Source organism: Micrasema longulum, unplaced genomic scaffold (assembly GCF_059751315.1).
Source record: "Micrasema longulum isolate JH-2025_06_02 unplaced genomic scaffold, ASM5975131v1 h1tg000407l, whole genome shotgun sequence".
NCBI lineage: Eukaryota > Metazoa > Arthropoda > Insecta > Trichoptera > Brachycentridae > Micrasema > Micrasema longulum.
The window spans coordinates 413,664-433,138 of NW_028277607.1; the positions used below are offsets into that span (position 1 = coordinate 413,664).

Here is a 19,475-nt window from a genome sequence, read left to right on the forward strand (position 1 = left end):
GAGTGAACCTTAAGCGGAACAACGAAATCTGGATTCTGATTGGTCGAAATGTCAGGGCGTAGTATTAGTTCGCATTTTGACCACACTTATTTTCTGATCATGCAGATGTATTATCGATTTATCCGAGGGCGCCACTACTGCCTTGTGATATGAATAGTCAAATAAGACCTTGTATATTTTATTCTAAAAAAACTTAATATGTAAGAACGTTCTCAAAATATTACTTGATAATTTCAGAAAATATTTTTTGGTACATGTTCAATTCAGGTTAATTTTTAAATGTTCGATAATAATAAAAATAATATTACGTAAAAATTTAAAAATATGAAAGCAGTAGTTGCTTGACTCGACGCCGCTAGATATGGCTGTCTTCATGATAAACATCTGTAAATTTAATGGTTGTGGCATAACATTTGCCAGTTTAGGTGATTTAATTCAGCATATTGAAGATACACATATTGGTAAATGCCTGGATATCTTATTTTTCCTCTTTGACTAAGTTTGTTTTCTTTGTGCGATGTTTTGGTGATCACCTGAGTCCCCAACCCACCCTCGACTCATAAGGGTATACAAAATATCACATAAGCGTTGGACCTGTCATGTGTTGTTATACCTTATCTACTTCATATTACGTTAAAATGCATCCATTTTTAAGATATGCATTTAGTAATTGTTAGATTTAAAATTATAACAGCGCGTGTTATCACAATTGCTCAGCTGATTACAGGGGTTGTCAAAATAATAACATTGTTCGTAAATAATTTATTATAAATGCATTATATTGTTCGACATTAAAGTATTTGTTTTTTCAGCACTTAATTAAAAATGTAACTTATTGTCTTTAGATTATGACCCTTTGGTGATAGAACAAAAGGAAGCATCCCAACCATCATGTTTACCTCTGAGCTATGTTCTCCGATTTTTCACGGAAAGTTCTCGAAGGGAGAACCCTTCTATAGCTCCAGAAATCCGCCGTAAGCTAGCATCTGTAGTCAAGACTCCATCCATTAGAAGCAACACACCGACTGGTGAGCGCTTTACACCCGAATAAAACCAGTTTTTAATAAGTTATTTTATATATAGCTAATTTATTTCACGTGTCTGATACCTTGACAATTAATAATCGATCTATAATAATGATAGAGGTTGATCTTTTGGCAAGTATAATATTCTCAAATGTAGTTAGATCATAGAATTAAGAATAGAGAATGGACTATTCTTAGATACTTTTAGATACTAACCAATTTCCAATTAGAATCCGCCAAGTTTCAATAGTTTATTTGTCACAACGAAAACAGAAAACGCCATTTTCAAAATATTTAATATGAAAAAAAAAACTTTTTTTTTTATTCATTCAACAAAGATACGTATTATTACTATTATTATTTATTTTATTTAGTTCTATGATTAACATAGTCTAATATATACTCGTATTTACATCTATCTATACTTATTCTAACATTATTTATCACTATTATACACTTAATATCCTAATTTATAATATTCACTGTTTCATATGTACATTTTCATGAATTATAACCACTATTTACACTATATATTACCTAATATTTTTCACATTTATATTTTTTACATTTAATTTTAAATATATTTACATTTATTTCATTTTTTATGCTTTCTGGCATTTCCTCAAATAATTGTATTCCCTTGTACATAAGGCAGTTCTGGGACATTGCTTTTGATTTCTTTTCCAGTCTTATATTTTTAGATCCTCTTGTTGCATAGTTATAAAAGAACTCATTATTTTTTAGTTCATTTTGAAAATATCTCGGAACTATTCCTTTAATAATTTTGTTTATTTCATTAGCAACATTGAATTTGATTCTTTGAGAAATGAGAAAACATACAAATGTGATTTAAAAAAAAAAAAATATTTTATTTTATTAATTCAACAAAGATACATACTAGTAAAACATACAATTTGAAGTTATTTGTTAATACAATTTCACATGCATATAGGGTTTATCTTCAATTATAGAATTACACAAAATAGATGGAATTACATTTGTTGTTTTTTTTATTTTTTATATTTCATTTATTTCATGATTGCCTTTCCGCACCTAATGGTGCATAGGGCACTGCATTGGTACACCAATCCCAAAATTTTATATAAAAAAAACATATGCAGTATTCACTACAATCAAAACAAGTTGTACGTGTGTACTTATTAGCTAAGATTTATTCCTAAGAGATTATTCGCAAAAGTTGGGAGTGTTTATAGTCACATTATTACGAAAAAAGCTGCAAATATTACTGTTAGATTTAACTAAGCATGTTCATATCAAAAATACTATTTTTTTTTACCAAGCTTTGTTATAATTTTAGATAAGGTTTGAGTAGTGATTTTTATTACATAGGATTTAAAATAGATCGATTATATTACAGAGAAACGAAAGGAAGGGAATATTTTACATTTACAGGGCTTATGACCTGTCATTGACTCGTCAAATCACTTTACCATTTAAATATATTTTTTAAAAGTATTATGTGTACCACAGCAGGCCAGGAAGCCCAATTACAGTGGTGAATTACAGCACAGAACACCCAGGCTTGAAAAAAGTCACATTTATTTTTTGCGTTCTCACCGCGAATCGCACCCGGAACCATAACATTGACATTTACTATTTTGACTTTGTTATCCTTTCACATCTAAATATCTTTTTTTTCTCTTTTTTTTTTCTTCAATGTAAATACGAATTTTACATGGTTTTTCAGGGCCAGACCACGAAACTTCAGAGGAACATTCCTCATGGTAAGCTTTAAACAAATGTTAATATTTTTTTTCCAAAAAGTAATTCCAATACTTTTTTTTTGTTGATATAATCTCAAAATGGAGTAAATAATTAATTTCTCGGACTAGCATCCCTCCCGCAACCCCTATCCCTCCCGTACAAAAAAATTAAGATAAAAACTTATTTGACCTACGAAGCAATAGGCATCAGGCGCGGACAAGGGAAGCGGCTGGGTAGGAGAGGAGTAGGGGTTTGTGGAGGGACTGCCGGTCCGAGAAATGAAGGATCTACTCCATTTTGAGAATTTATATATATATATATTTTTTAATTAGTTTTTGGAAAAGAATTGTTACGTTTTTTTTTCGAGCTTACCATGAGAAATGTTCCACTGAAGTTACGCGGTCTGGCCCTGAAAAACCGTGTATATGTGTCCTTTGAAGGCCATAAATTAAAATTTAAATAGATGAATTATTAAACTTGTTCTGCATGAGAGGGCAAAGTCACTGCGATCTGTGGAGATCTATTGTGACAATATTTGACTTTTAAAAAATGCAAATACCAGTAAAAAAAAAGAAAATATATATTTTTTAAAACATGTTAGTAAGTAAACATGCTCATGGTGGACATATATATCAAAAATATAAATGCCTCGACTTATATATTCCTTTCAATAATCATTTCTTCATCCCTATTGAGATATTTGTTTATTTAGATCTTAGGTGATTTTCACAAAAATAGCGCTATATTAATTATCTAAAATAACAATAATTACGTAGCAAAATATTCTACTTATAAACATTTATTTAAAAACAAAAACATTTTGCTCAATTTTGAACATGATGCAGATTAGTATATAAAAAGTTCAAAATTAAAAAATTATTCCCTTCCCGCACCTAATGGTGCATAGGGCACTGCATTGGTACACCAACCACAGTGTGTCTTGATCTTTATTGCTGCATGAAGATGATTAGTAGTACTCTTCAGATGTCAGTCTAGCGACTATGAAATATTCTTGTGTAAAAACACCATGTCAACCATGTCGGGAATTGAACCCGAGATCTCTTGCATGGTAGGCAAATGCGCTGACCATTAGACGGACAATTAAAACAAGATGAAAATAATATAAAGAGGGAATACAGTTAATATATAGCTTATAGTGGCTATCTGAAACGACTCGTGTCTGTGAATATTTTTTTTGTGTGTAAGGAGTGTTGTAGGAGTTTAAAACCTTTTAATTACCTAATTACTTGTCCCGAAGGCTCTAATTGAAATCATTAGAGTCTTTTTATACCTCAGGTAGTGAGTTCGACGAGGAAGAGATGTTGAGCGGCCAATCGGAAGACAGCAATGACTCGTGGGCTAATGTTGAGGAATTTAGCTCTGATTTCATACTCCGCTATGGAACCAGGTGTGTATTGCTTTATTTTCTTCTTCTAACACTTGTCCACACATAGTGGTTCATAGTCTTGCTGGATGCCGCCTACACAGCATGAGTTTAAACTGCGCTACGCTGTTGAGCTTAAATTATACTCTGTGAGGTTTTCTGCTAGAGAAGCAGTCGCTTGGTACTAGATACATAGGTTAAATTTGTGCCCACTACTTATACAGAAATTCAAAAAAAGTGCTTTGAAATAAACAAAAAAGCAATTTTATGTCATAATTTCAGCATAAATGAGTTATATTTCGTAGTTTAATATTATAATGCCATCTCATTGCAACTGATTTAAGTACTGAAGTTATAAAACCATCACAATATATGAAAAATTAACAAGGATTGGTTTGTTAGAATTGCTTCCACAGAGATACTAAAGATTTAGACTTGCGAATTACTGGGCGACCGCCTTAAATAACCATAAGACTTATGCAATTCCATATTCCAGAATTAGATGGAGCACAGTGTATTTTACTTCAGTCCGCACATAACTGCACAGTCGGAAGGTTGTGTGTGGGCTTGCCACAATTTTTTAGAAGTTATTGATGAACGAACACCGAACCCATCTTAGATCGCTACGATTAGTAACAAACTAATTAAAAAATATTTGTTGTAGGTACTAAAAAGATTAATTAACTTATAGCTGATTTTATTAAATAAAAAAAAAATTGATACTGATTGGAGGTCCAATTTTTAGGGATATATTGGTTCCAATAATCTATGGACGGACCCCGTATGCTCTGTACGTAATCTACGTAAGTGTGAAAGCACTACTATTATTAATGAACAAACAAACCTCATATCGTTTTCAATAATTGGTATGAATTGTAAATGTATGATAATCAGTTGACAACTATAAAAAAATTTAAGCTAGGAAAAAATAAACTACCTCGGGACAAGATCTGGTCTATTTTAGTGATTATTTAGATCAAGAAGGACTTACACCAAAAGAGTCCAGATCCTGTATCAAGTTACCACACAATCGGGACATTGGTGCATGCAAGCCATAGTTTGTGTTGTGTTGATTGAGGAACAGCACATCATTATTTTGCAACCGGCGGATCGGAACGTTGACTGCCACTTGTTCCAGTAACAATACTTCATCAATCAAACCATTTAGTAAACTAAACGTGAATATGGAGTCAATGTTATTTCTACCTTTTTGTACTGTTTTTTGGTTGACTGGAAGATATTGCTTTTAGCAATAAGCTCGCTAACATACTTATTCTTTGTACTTGAAGATTTAAAGTAAAATAAATATAAATATGATAATTTAATGCATTTTAAGTGAAAAAATATTGTTAATTGATTAAGAAGTTCCTTGTAATAATAAACTAATGTGAATCTCAACATAGGACTTTTAGTCCCATGGAGTTGGGACTTATGTCTCAAATAATGTACAATAAACTTATGTATGTAAATAAATGACTTATTAATTGATAAATAATGAGAGGGAACAAATTTCCAGAATAAACCAATCTGCAGGAACTAATAGCCAAGCGAACGGATTAGCGGAGAAACCATTTGCTTGTCCTGTACCTGGCTGTAAGAAGAGATATAAAAATGTCAATGGCATTAAATACCATTCCAAAAATGGTCACAAAAAAGACGGCAAGTAAGTACAACATATTCATTGCTACTACCGCTTCCTATGATTTTTTAGTACTAATATTATCATTCTAAAGAGAATAAAAATTTGGCCAACGAAACTTACTCCGCAAAACTTACCTTCACATTTTTTTCAACCATCTTGTTTTGCCTTATCGTTTTTTATTGTATTATCTATGGTTAATCGCTATGCTCGCTTTAGTTTTGTGATGAATTAATGATTTCTTTTTGTTTACATTATATAACCAGAATATTTGTCAAACCCAAGCCCATCCGTAGAAGAAAAGTGAAACCCTTATTTCAAGACCCCTCCCCTTATGTTTTGTTTGGTAAATTCCTCTATTTTTAATATGGTTTATTTTTCGTAATTATTTTAGTAAAGATCCTTTTATCAGAATTCAGTAAAAACAGGTGGTAGAATTGCGCAGATTTAACTCATTTGTTTGATTTTTCAGAATCAGGAAAGGATACAAATGTCACTGTGGAAAGAGCTATAAAACTGCCCAAGGTTTGAAGAATCATTCTATCGCCCAACACTTCACTTCTCACCCCCCCTCCCCCGTTCCGAGCCATGTCACCGCCCTTATCCCTCCCGCCCACACTACCCAAACCCTCAAACCTCTGTCTCTTCCCGTTGTCAAGGCTCTGCAAGGCTTAGTCGTCCAATCGTCGCAAAACCATATAAACACGGCGGTCGCCAGCGCCTCTCAATCGCGCCAGTTAGCCCACGCCATCGACTCCGCACAGCTGGACAGCAACAAGGTAATCCGAGCCGTTTTAGAAAATGCGGGAAACAAAATATCCAAAGATGCGACGGGCCTGACTACCCTCACGCTTCCCAGACAAAACGTCGGAAATCTACAAATCAACAATAACTTCGTCCATCACACCAAGATGGAGCAGGACTCCAAATCGGAACACAAGCATAACCATAGTTTCGTCTTCAAGAGTAGTCCATCTAGTCACACCCGTGTCTCTGGTGAAATGGGAGTTTCTCCCAATAGTCTGGGCATTCTCACCCCGGCCGCTTCTCCCCGAGCCAGTCCCAACGGTAAGTCCAAACCGAACAGGGAGGAAAGTCAGCCGAGCCATCACTCCAGGGGCGGTCAGTCTACGCTGTCCTCTACCCTCGGAGGTCACAACCTTCCCCTGACCCCCGTCACTCCTAACGACCTTCACTCTCGTTTCACAGTTCCCAATATGGCGATCCACTGAATCGCAGTATCGGTTGTAGCGCAATCGCCAATCGACTTTTTGGCGTTCCGACGTGATCTCATAGCCTAAGATATTCTAAACTGCTTTATTTATAATTCTCGAAGGTAAAACATGTGGCGACATGTGACGCGATGTTTAATCGCCGCTTTGAAAATATTAAATATTATAAAAAATAATATTTTCAAATGGAATACGAGGATGTGGGATCTTGCTTTAATTTTATATTTGACTAATTCGTTCGAGCAACTCCAAAAATCTGCAAGTGCCAAAGAATAAAACCAACAAATAGTTTTACCACATTTTGTAATGTATTAATGGATTCAACTTTACTCGAGTAAAGTGATTTCGAGTCTGATAAAAACACGATGCGAGCTTGTAAATTATTAGTATTTATTTGGTATTGTTACGATACTCTTTATTTGGTGAAACTTCTGTCGAGCCACACTGCGCTCGTGTATATATTTATATATAAGAGATATGCGAAGAGTGTACCCCTTTACCCGTTACTATAGTTTTGTGATGTAATTTGTATGGAATGAAGAACGAATGACGTCGGTGATTGGAAACTCCGTCAATAAAACGAATACGCTTAAATTTACTTATGACTCTCGAGTCGGTAAATTTTCTGTACTGGTTGTATAACTTTAGGTATTTTGGGAAATAACATGAGAGTAGAAAGATAATAGATGACGCACACAACGCATCACCGAGCTTTAAAAATTGTTTTTTATTTTTCAATAAAAAGTATCTAAATTGTATTTGTGTTATCTTCGTTATAGGGTGTTTTTAGGGTGTAGAAGTTTGGAGAATATAGGGTAGTCAATTTGCCATTTTAAAGAAACATTTTGTAATGTGTTTCGCTCGTTTTTATTTTCTCTTGTTATTATGCAATAATGTGTTTCAAAGAATAACCTCAAAGTTACTTGTGATAGAAAATAACTTACTTTTTATAATGCGGATGATGAAAATCTATGATTTTACATTGAAGGTTGTTATTTCGTTTGCACTTTGACTATTGATAAGTTTACAATGGTAATGCTTTTAGCGAGTCTTATTTCCTTTCCAAATACTCAAAGGTAGTTTTACTAAATTTAAAGATATTGATTAGGGCTCAATATTTTAACTGTTATTTTTTTTTACATTTTAGTACCTAGTTAATTTTCTTACGTGATCTAATCAAATTTATTTGCTTTAGAAAAAAATGATCCTAAGAATATGCATCACCATATAAGTGTATTACATGTTCCTGAAGTTTTAAGAAAATGAATTAATTTAGTGTTCTAATTATAAATGCGTGCTTATGTTTTCTAGGTTTACGCACGAGTTTCCTAGTTGGTTTTAATAAAATATACTTTTATTTGTGCCTAATCATTACATTAGCTAGTAAAAGTATTTAGTTTTGTGTGAAAACATGACATATCGAATTATATTTTAGTTTTTAATAGCCTGTCAGTGAGCTTAAAATTTGTTTTAATTGTAGTTAAACAAATTATTTTAGCTTTGGTTTTATTTAAGTTTTCTTACCGGTGAAAATAAAAAATATTTTTATGACTTTAATAGGTGTTATGAGAACACCTTAAACTGCAAATGGACCCAACCCAGTTTTAATTTCTGGACTGAGATTTTTTGTGTTGATGATTTAAAAATAAATGGAACTTATCTTTATTTATATATCGGCAAACAAACTGGTATTGTAATTAGGAACTTTATTATAAAGAGCATTAAGTACAATACCGATAAATTTCACAAATATAACTGCATAAAAATATATATAATGTAATGTTTCCCTTTATCTTGACATTGATTCAATTCACCCGATGTTTTTTTGTCATGTTTGCGTAAGTTTTATTTTAGAAACAAAAGAAAAGTCATACTTAAGTCCACAGATTTGGGATTTGATAGCCAGTGACCGGTTTCATCGCTTTTGCGACATCTTCGAGAATGGTATCTTTATTATAAAATTCAATGTATCAATATTTTGAGCTTGTCCAAATGTTTTTAGACAAGGACTGGATTCAACTCCCCGGGGAGCTGTTAATATTAACATATTACAACAGAGATGAAGAACATTTTAGAGAAGGTAATGTAGAAGTCTAGGCATCTACAGGGCTTATGACCTGTCATTGGCTGGTTTTTTGTTTTTTTTTTGTTTTTTACAATAAACATAAATGATAAAACAGAGTATTAAAAAAATAAAGCATAATTACATAGCAATGAAATACATATTAATAGTAAAAATAGTAAACAAAAATCCCACAAAGGCATGGCCTGTTCGTGGGTATACAAGAAAATGTTAATGAATTTTTGCTCCTATAATAAATAATGGACAGTCATAATATTTTGTGCAACATAAGAGAGAAAAAATAAGATGTGTTTAAGTGGTCACTTTACACACCGTGTAACATTAACCATTCTGCCCATATTTGAATATCTATATTCCTTCAACTTTAAATTCACAAACATCAACAGATGAAAGAATTGAAGAAATATAGATGTTCAAATAAGTGCAGAATGGTAAATGTTACACAGCGTGTACAATGGCCACTTAAACCAGCCAATGACTGGTTATAAGCCCTGTAGATGTTTAGACTTCTATATTACCTTCTCTAAAATGTTCTTCATCTCTGTTGTAATATGTTATAATTCTGGTTTATGTTTATAAATTTGTATAAACCACTTTAATTTTGAGTTACACTTTGACCGGTTTCGCGGTTACTACGTCAGGAATGAAACTAACTTATAATTACACGTGTTGCTATTTATATGGTAAAATATTGTACGAAAGAGACAGAAAAATGAAAGAAAGAGAGAGAAAGTAGATAAAATGAATCATAATGGGAATATTTTAAAAGAGGACTCGAAGTTAAATTTAATTGATAATTTATTATTTGAAGTTTTTGATTAATGGCTTTACTAATTTCTAATTGTTCTAAATTGTATAAACAAAAACCATATTTATTGACATGCAAAGTTTCTACACCCGTTTCTTGATAAAAATCATGGTTTTCCGATATAAGATGATTTGCGAATTCTAAAAAATTATTATTACTGAGACATCTTATATGTTCCTTCTTTTATTTTTATGTTTCTTTCATACAATATTTAAATTATAAATAGCAACGCGTGTAATTATAAGTTAGTTTAATTCCTGACGATGAGGTAGTAACCTCGAAACCGGTCAAAGTGTAATTCAAAATAAAAGTGGTTAATACAAATTTATAAACGTAAACTTGAATTTTAATATATTACAACAGAGATGAAGAATAAGTGAGAATTGTTTTTGTCCAAAGGACCTTTTTACAAAGTGTTACGGGGTAAACGCAAGAGTTTATATCTTGGAGTAATCACTACAACTAGGTAACTCAAAAATCAGGATTTTTAAGTTACCCACTAAAAACACATATTCGTATCTTCCACCATGAATGCTACTAACAGACGAGTCGCGATTAATTTAAATTATATTATGATGATTTAAATGCATGATTTGCTCAGTGTAATGGTCAGCGCGTTGGCCTGCCATGGCAAGAGGTCTCGGGTTTGATTCCTGACATGGTTGATATACATATTTATTTAAAAGGACACACTAGAATATTTCATAGTCTCTGGACTGGTACCTGAAGCGTAAGACTGATAATCTTGCCTTCATGTAACATAAATGATCGAGAAAATCTACAATTAGTGTATCAATGCATTGCCCTATGCACCATTAGGTGCGGAAAGGGAATGGTGATGATAATTCGCTACAAAAGCCCTTCAGCTCTATTGTGTAGAAGAAAAGCGTTTCAAATTTTCAGTTTGGTTTTTAGTTTAACAACAAACATGTAACGGACGGTTTCGGTATGCGATCGCAATTCTCGACCTGAGTACCTACGGCCCGTCGTATTGCTGCAAACTGTGGCTAACTTCTTGTTTGATAATCATATAATAGTTTTTGCCCGTATGGGCGACTCTAATAGCCAGTGGCGTATTATTACTCTAAAATGATTTGTCTATTTGAAGCATTCACGGAGGAGGATAAAAAATGTGTTTTTAGTGGGCACTTTACTATAGAAATAAAAGACGAATGAAATCCACAAATTTGGAATATCCAGTGACCGGTTTCACCGCTTTCAAGACATCTTCGAGACCGGTCACTTGATATTACAAATTTGTGGATTCGAATATCACTTGTCTTTTATTTTTATAATAAATTACAATGAACTTCCATCAAAAATTTTCACTTACAAACTGAAATGTTTTAGTGGATAACTCACAAATGCTGATTTTGAAGAGACCTAGCTGTAGTAATTACCCCAGAATATATTGTTTTTGTAACGAGTTCAAATACATAATGTTTCAGTAAAGCGAAAACAGTCACGAGTTATTCTGAATTTGTGGATTTAAGTATCGCTTGCCTTTTATTTATACAATAAATTACAATCGAATTCCACCTAGAATTTACACCATCAAACTAGAATGTTTTGCATTTGGCGTTTAGTGGAAATTAAGTGGCTACTAAACTCAGTTGCATAGAAAAATTATTGCCAAGCTATAGAAATAAATGCATTATGTATGCGAGGTATGTTCAGAAAATAACGGGAATTTTTCAATTTTGGGGGTTTGGGAGAGTCCGATTATCAAACTTTTTTACATTATGTTGGTATACATGCCCCTGAAGTATGCTAAAATTCCAGCTGTTTTCGTTGTTTACTTTGTCTGTGGCAGCCGCCAAGGTTAGACATGTTCGGCGATTTTAATCTTGGCGATCCAGAATGCCTCCAACGAGACGATTGGATTAGTTTCGACGTCATATCAGTAAACCCATGTTTCGTCACCTGTTATAACACATTTCAGTAATTCTGCATCGTCGTTGACTTCATTTAGAGATTTAGAGACACCTGAGCAACTTCCGTTTGCCGCCGTTTTTGTTCAAAATGAACAAATTTTGTTGCCATGCGTTTCATACCCAAAAAATTTGAAATTTTTTTATGGCATGAGCCAATCGATATGCCAACATCATCAGCGACTTCTCTGATTGTGATTCGGCAATCGTTCACAACCATTTCATTAATTTTTTCCACGTTTTCATCGATTGTTGATGTGTTGCGGTGTCCGGGCCGTTCCTCATCTTCAATGTCTTCACGACCACCTTGAAAACGCGTATACCACTCGTAAACTCCTGTTTGCCTCATAGCAGACTCACCATGGGCGTTAACATTTCACACACACTTTGTTACATACATTATCGACAGAATCCAGAAAGAGGCACTGCGTTGGTTCGGACATGTAGAGCGAAAGAATGGCTAAAAGGATCAACGATGCGAATGTTGGTGGATGCAGAAAACGAGGAAGACCACGAAAGACATGGCACATTCAAGTCCATCAAATACTTAAAGATGGACATGTCACGAGTAGGAATAATCGGCGTGCGTGCATGAGAAGATGTATGAATGTAGAGGAAGCGAGGTCTGTATGCAAAGACGGATTAAAATGGCGTTCTATCCTCTCTGTCTATCCCTTCGGGGAAACGGCATGATGGTTTCTTTGTTGTTTATTATTTCATTTTTTACACAAAATTTTATGTGAATCCATTTTTTTAACAAACAAAAATCGCCGAGCTCATAAAAACACATCTAACCTTAGCGGCTGCCAAAGACAAAGTAAAAATGAATACATCTGAAAATTTTAGCATACTTCAGGGGCATGTGTTTGACAGTCGGACTCCAAACCTGCGAAATTTAAAAATTCTCGTTATTTTCTGAACACACCTCGTATATGTTGCAGTGGTTACTCTCTCTTTATTTTTTTGGATCGTAGTCATGTGGTAATGTCGCAGACTTCGGATGACAGGATTCCATTTTCAACACTCGTTTATGACTAGCTATAATAACACAAAATTGCTTTTCAAAAATTGTTCACTTCATTTATAATTTCATCGAGCCTTAACTAAATTGGACTCTAATAATATATAACTCTAAATGTTTTTTAGATTAATTCTAAACGCAAATTTCATTTTGTTTTTGGTTACGTAATTACAATGTACAAATTGCTCTTTATAATAAAGTTCGATGATGAAATAATGATAAAATGTTTACAAAACTTGTCAGGTAGAACTATTGTGTTTTTAACACCAATATATTTTAAAATCAGGTTTTTTCCAAAAATTCCTGGGAAATAAATATTCTGTTTGGTTACAGCTTTGTATATCGAATGATTGAAATATATTTTATTACATTTTATTTTAAATTAAAATACACTTATTTACATAGTCACATATATATTGTACGATATCTATATACATATATATTATATATATATATAATAAATACAAAGAAAATAACAAATATTTTCTAATATTTATAAATAAAACAAAAATGGTATCTTTTTAGTAATTTAAAATGATCAATTTTATGTTTTTTAAAGAACGTAACAATTATTATCGGACACGGGAGATATTGTTATGGTTTGAAATAAAACCTGAAATTAAAATTTCCATCAAAGGTTTTGCCTTCGAATGACTGCCTAAATTTATATTGATAAAATATCAAATTATTATCTCGACAAATTTAATGCGTTGAATTTTGATTTCTGAAATCTTAAAACTGTACATATTATTAAACTGTCTATTTGATGTAAAGATACACTACATTTTTCTAAGGTAAGGTACTCTTGTCTAGTAATACAGTGAAGAATTTGATTTTATTTCGGAAATAGTGGAAAACTACGCACCACTATTTTATTTTAACTGAAGATAATTTTGAATGGTGATGCAGATTTTGATTATCCAGTTCATTAGTCAGACTTCTCCAATTATCAAGTTCAGAGAAAATGAGAGAAAAAACTGTCTAAATTTATCGCAATGGAGAGGGAAAACATTTTTGGAAAGGGAATATGTGAGTCAAGGTATTTACAGGGCTTATGACCTGTCATTGGCTAGTTTAAGAGATCACTTCGCACACTGCGGATCATTCACCGTTCTGCCTATGTTTTAACATCCCCATTTTCTCAGCGCTTCCGATCTGTTATCTTTTGCGAAATAAAAGAGCTGAAGCCTTTGTGGGCTCACCCACAGTCTAAATTCATCTGGCTGAATTATTTCACCTATTAGGCAACGCCTGAAAACAGTTTTCAATTTTTATGATTCTTCTCATACCAGTTAGCTTTATCAAAAATGTTTCGAGTATGTCCAAATGTTTGTAGAAGGGTTGGATTTCACTCCCCTGGATGTTGAGATCTAAATTTATTGCAACAGAGAAGGGAAACATTTTTGAGAAGGGAATATAGCCGCCCCCCCCCCCTCTTCCACGATGATCGGGCTGATAATGAATAATGGATGGAGGTTGGCAAAGCTGGAAGTGACCCAAGCACAAGTACAAGTTTTACGCCGTTATATATTTTTGGTGGAATTTTGCAGTTGCCCGAGGAGTGCATCGATAGATGAAAATTTGACATAAAACTGAGTACTTAACTTCAATTTGATTTTTCAGATTTATCTGGCTAATTAACTGGACAATCGATTTATAAAATTAAAAAAAAAATATAACTTTCCTTTTCATCATTGTAATTTTTTTCAATTCAGCTATTTGCCCAATGAAATTTATAATCCGTATGTTCTTATTGATTATAATTAATCAAAATTGCCACCTAACTGGCGACAATAGATTTGGTTAGGTTCTTCACTAGTTACAAAACATAATATATAATATTATATCACAAATGAATGAATGTGATACATGTCGATACATTATTATATTCTTATATGCATGCAAAATATTATTAGTATAACAATAATCATACAAGACAATGAACTCTTATCAAATGGCTGTTTACATCGTAGAAAAGGTTCGCAGTTCAGTATTTCTCCGAAGAAATATATTTGAGATAAAACAAAACACATTGAAAATCGGCAATTTGTAAAATACTGAAAACGTACAAAGATAACAAAAATCAATTAAAGTGTGGATCAGTTCAACATACAAATTGATTATGTTAATAATGTGATAAATTTGAAGACAATACTTTGACAATTTGTTACTGAACTGTACATTTCTAGATCATTTCCTGCTTTGTGTAGAAGTCTAATAAACTCACGTTTTCGTCAATTATCAAAAATTTTACACAAATTCAAATGAATATTTCTCACGTCGAATTTGGCAGTTTATGAACTGGTCCACAAAGGAAATAAACAAGATAAATTATAAATTTAGGAAATGGAAAATTAAAAGGAATCTTTTAATCACCCATTTATAATACATACCTATATGTGTAATTGATGTCTAAGAATAAATATGTGTTCCCCGTTCTAAAGCTTTACCTATGAATGTACCTCCCTCGATATACATAATATAATTGTTGCATGTCTTATAAGTGTTGTATAACCTTAGTACCATATTACCAAACATACTCTATTGTTATTACCTAATTTGTTATTTATTGAAAAAGATGTAAAAGACTGCTGCAGAGATAGCCGCTGAATTTTCTGGCTTTAAACATTAATGTTGTGATAGTTAGAAAACAAATTGAGATTGAATAGAGAAGAATATTGAATTCGGCACTTTTTTTTACTTTTCATCAATCACTCTTATATCATTTCTTATAGGAGAATTCAAGTGTTACTTGCAATCCTTCGTGTCCTTGTTCCTATTTTATTTGCTCATCCAATATGTGTATTAAATATCTTATGTGTGTGTATGTATATGATATAACACGGTAAAGTGTATTGGTGTTTTATTAGATGTACGAAATACAATATTTTCTCATTCAAAATGCACAGAAACACTTCTATAAGAAGCAGAGCCGTAGCTCATCAGTATTGTATTATTTGCTCATTAGAGTTATGTATCTAAGTTTGTTACTCTCCCATTGTAAAGATGTTCTATTTTTACAGGTAAAAAATTATTGCATCTTAATAAAGGTGATTCTTTTCGAGGTATGCTAATTGCGCCGTCGATATTTTAAATTTGATCTTGCACAAAACTTGTTAAATTTTTATTGTTTTTATTTAAAAAACAGCCCTAGGAAAAAATATGTCTTTGTAGAATTCGCCTTTAATTCCATAGAGCATTTGGTCTCATTCACTTCGCATAAACTTGGGCGAGTGTACTTAAAATAAGAGTTTACACGTAGAGGTGAAAAATAATGAAAAACCGATTGATATGCCCCCTAAAAATTGTTAAAAATAATTAAAAATCATTTTAAAGTAACAAATTATTGAGAGAGAAAAAAATGTAGCTAATGACGGGATGTCTTTAAATTTGTGCAGTGAAATAAAGCTACTTGATTTGACTAAAAATATGATAAATAAAACGAAATCATTATTCATAGAGTAATGAAAATGTAGTCATGGAGAGAAAATTTTATGAAAATCTGCCTTGTTATGATAAGGATTAAATTATAATATACATACTATCAAGCACGTTTGGCCAAGACTTAACGCTACCCTTGATAAATAATTAAACAAATATAAAATAAGATTCGTCACTGATGAAAAATTTGAGTAGAGACTGAACGGAATCTCTCTTAATTACCAGCCTTACACAAACTGAAATTATTTCAGTTAATCTTAAAAAGTTAGTCTAACTTGACTGTGGGTTTGGATCTACGCATTGCGCATTACAGACTCGAGCCTGTTTTTGTAATAGCTAGACTCCACATTTGATTTTGAGTATTTTACGGTGAATTGAGTATTCCTAAATTGTATTCATTCGCAGGTAGCTTGATATAAAGTAGAAACAATTTATGCTAATGGAACTATAATTAGTATTGAAGGTTACTTTTTTTTAACACAAATTTGAATGCCGAGTCACAAATTACGTACCTTTCACACAAAATTCATTTTTAAGTCGGGCTATTATGAGAAGTTCTGAAGCTATTAAATGTTGTCATATTTTTTATTTTGTTTATGGTTTAAAAGAGTTTAAGTATTATTATTAGCCACATGAAAATGTACTGAAACATCGATAGTAAATACATATTTATATAATTTAATGGTTGTTAACTTAAATTTGTGTTTGCTTTGTATTAATTAAATAAACTTTTAATCTTTGTTTTAATATATTTTGCTCTATAAGCTATTGACCAACGTGTACTTCCTGTATTTAATTCTGAAGGCTGCATAAAATACAATATTGAAAGAGATTTGGCTGTTTTATTTATCACTAAAACTAGTGGAATATTTATTGTTTTTGCCTACTTATTATTTTTTTATGTTTTGAATTGGAGAGAAATTGAGGTAATGGAATGAGTTAAACAACTCAATGAGAAGGAAGTTAGGCGGTTTTTTAAATTAGTTATTTGTTAATGGATATTAAACTAAGCCAAAAAATTCTGTATTTCTGAAACTACTCCGCATGTGACGTCAGAGGTTCTCTTCCGCTTTTTCTTGGTTAGTTCTGCCGATTGGTCCGATCACGGTAAGTAAACCAGATATCTTTCACACCTCTCTTATCATTCAAAGTGATGTCGTAAAAGTAGTTAGTTTTTATAAAAATATTTTTATTATTTTTTTGTACATTTTTAAGAAACTGCCGTACAATTTATTACTCTAATTTTTACGGTCGCAAGAAAACTTTTTTTGTATCCAATTTCCCATAGGCTGAAGTTCTCATTGAAATTAAAAATGTTATAACGCAAAGTGGTGGGTGAAGTGTTGACAAAATGATAGTGATCAAATAATGTTTTACTGCAGTTTATCCATAAAGAATCCCCCTCCTAGACATGAATGAATACAAATATTTAAATTTATTTCAACAGAGGGAAAACATTTTTGAGAAGGGAATATGGAAGTCTAGGCATTACAGGGCTTATGACTTGTCATTGGGCTGGTTTAAGTGGCCACTTTACACACTGTGTAACATTCACCATTCTGCCTATGTTTGAACATAATTTCCTCAACTCTTTCATCTGATGTAAAGTGGCCACTTAAACCAGCCAATGACAGGTCATAAGCCCTGTAAATGCCTAGACTTCCATATTCCCTTCTCAAAAATGTTTTCCCTCTCTGTTGAAATAAATTTAAATATGAACAACTCCCTAGGGAGGAAATCCAGCCAGTCTGCAAGCATTTGGACATACTGAATATATTTTGTACTTTAATGGATAATATCTATAAGTAATATTCACAATCATGTGTTGAATAGGATTTAACGGATGAACAAGTGGCAGTCAATCTTCTCGTATTTATACATAGTCTATTTCTGTCTATTTTGAACTGCTACCCATCTCTATAACAACTGAGATCGATGATCTTTCAGTAGAGGTAAAAATAAACACACACACATATTATATCCGTCAACTAAACTATTGTGAAATGCAGTTTTTTTCTACAGATTTCTTTATAAATAAATGAAATTCAATGAACATCTTACACATTTATTAGTCATTTCCATTGGATTACATTAATAGTTAAATAATATATATATTGTACACGCTAATCTTAAAAAAGGGTATTCATACATGTAAATATTATGTCTTATCACAGAGGACCTAAAATATATTTTAGATAAAAATGGCACTAATCATGGATCAAAGAATGAAGGAACAACATTATACCTGAAAGATTTACATATACCGTCTTATATAATCATCTTATATAATTTTATTACGGGCAAATAAATCATTCACACAGAAAAAACGAGTTAATTTGTAATGTGTTTTTTTAAACTTACCGCTTAACAAATTTGACAAAGTGACTATAGAAACAATGAGGAAGTTCAGTGGTTTTAAAAAAAAAAAATATTTGTTAATAGACTGTTAAACTAAGCCAATTTTTTTATTTTAATATTATATATCGTATTATCGGCGCTACGATTTTTCAAAGTTTTGTATTTCTGAAATAACTCCGCGTGTAACTTCAGAGGTTCATTTCCGCTTATTCTCATTCAGTTCTTCCCATTGGTCCAGAAGCGACAAGCCATACCGGAAATCTTCCATAGCTCTCAGATCATAGGTCGATTCACATGAACCAGTGACGTCATTTAAAGTAGTGCGTTTTTATCAAAATATTTTTTATTATTTTTTCTGTACATTTCAAGAAACTTTGCGGTACAATTTAATGCTCTAATTTTTACCCCACGTAAGAAAACATTTTTTGTATTCAATTTCCCGTAGGGCTGAAGTTCCTCATTAAAACAAATTTGACTTCAGTATTTTAGTTTGATTAGTTGAATGGTGTATATGAAAAATAATAAAAATAAATAAAGCATTAACAATAAGATGCCTTGTAAATTATGTTGATATAAAATCTATAAAAGATATCCAAAGAAAATGGCACTTAATAGTATTTATTTTAAATAAATTCATGATCAGTACAATGAACTGAAATTTCTGTAAAATATATTTTCCCGATGATAATTATTCAATAGATAAACTTAAAATATGAACTCATTATGGCTACACAAGTCGATTTAACTATACATATTTTTAGTGTGTCAGACTAATTTTTAGTAAAATTTAGGGAGTCGTGTTCTGAATGATGAAGTTCAGTGGTTTTT

The 19,475-nt window shown here is 32.1% G+C and overlaps 1 protein-coding gene across 1 annotated transcript; it reads left to right on the forward strand.

Annotated features, from left to right (window-relative positions):
- The first annotated feature begins 126 nt into the window (after positions 1-126).
- Positions 127-17,121, forward strand: LOC148281790 (uncharacterized). The gene is made up of 5 exons (XM_088226110.1): positions 127-461; positions 846-1,028; positions 4,047-4,158; positions 5,651-5,797; positions 6,246-17,121. Exons 1-5 carry the CDS (start codon positions 362-364, stop codon positions 7,003-7,005), a joined length of 1,302 nt encoding a protein of 433 aa, XP_088082236.1. The 5' UTR covers positions 127-361; the 3' UTR covers positions 7,006-17,121.
- The last annotated feature ends 2,354 nt before the right edge of the window (positions 17,122-19,475 follow it).

Bases quoted from the DNA above. Each gene is read 5' to 3' on its own strand.
- LOC148281790 (XM_088226110.1), top strand. From the start codon at position 362: ATGGCTGTCTTCATGATAAACATCTGTAAATTTAATGGTTGTGGCATA. The intron at 1,029-4,046 runs GTGAGCGCTTTA...TTTATACCTCAG, and splicing joins TAGAAGCAACACACCGACTG to GTAGTGAGTTCGACGAGGAA. The intron at 5,798-6,245 runs GTAAGTACAACA...TTGATTTTTCAG, and splicing joins GGTCACAAAAAAGACGGCAA to AATCAGGAAAGGATACAAAT.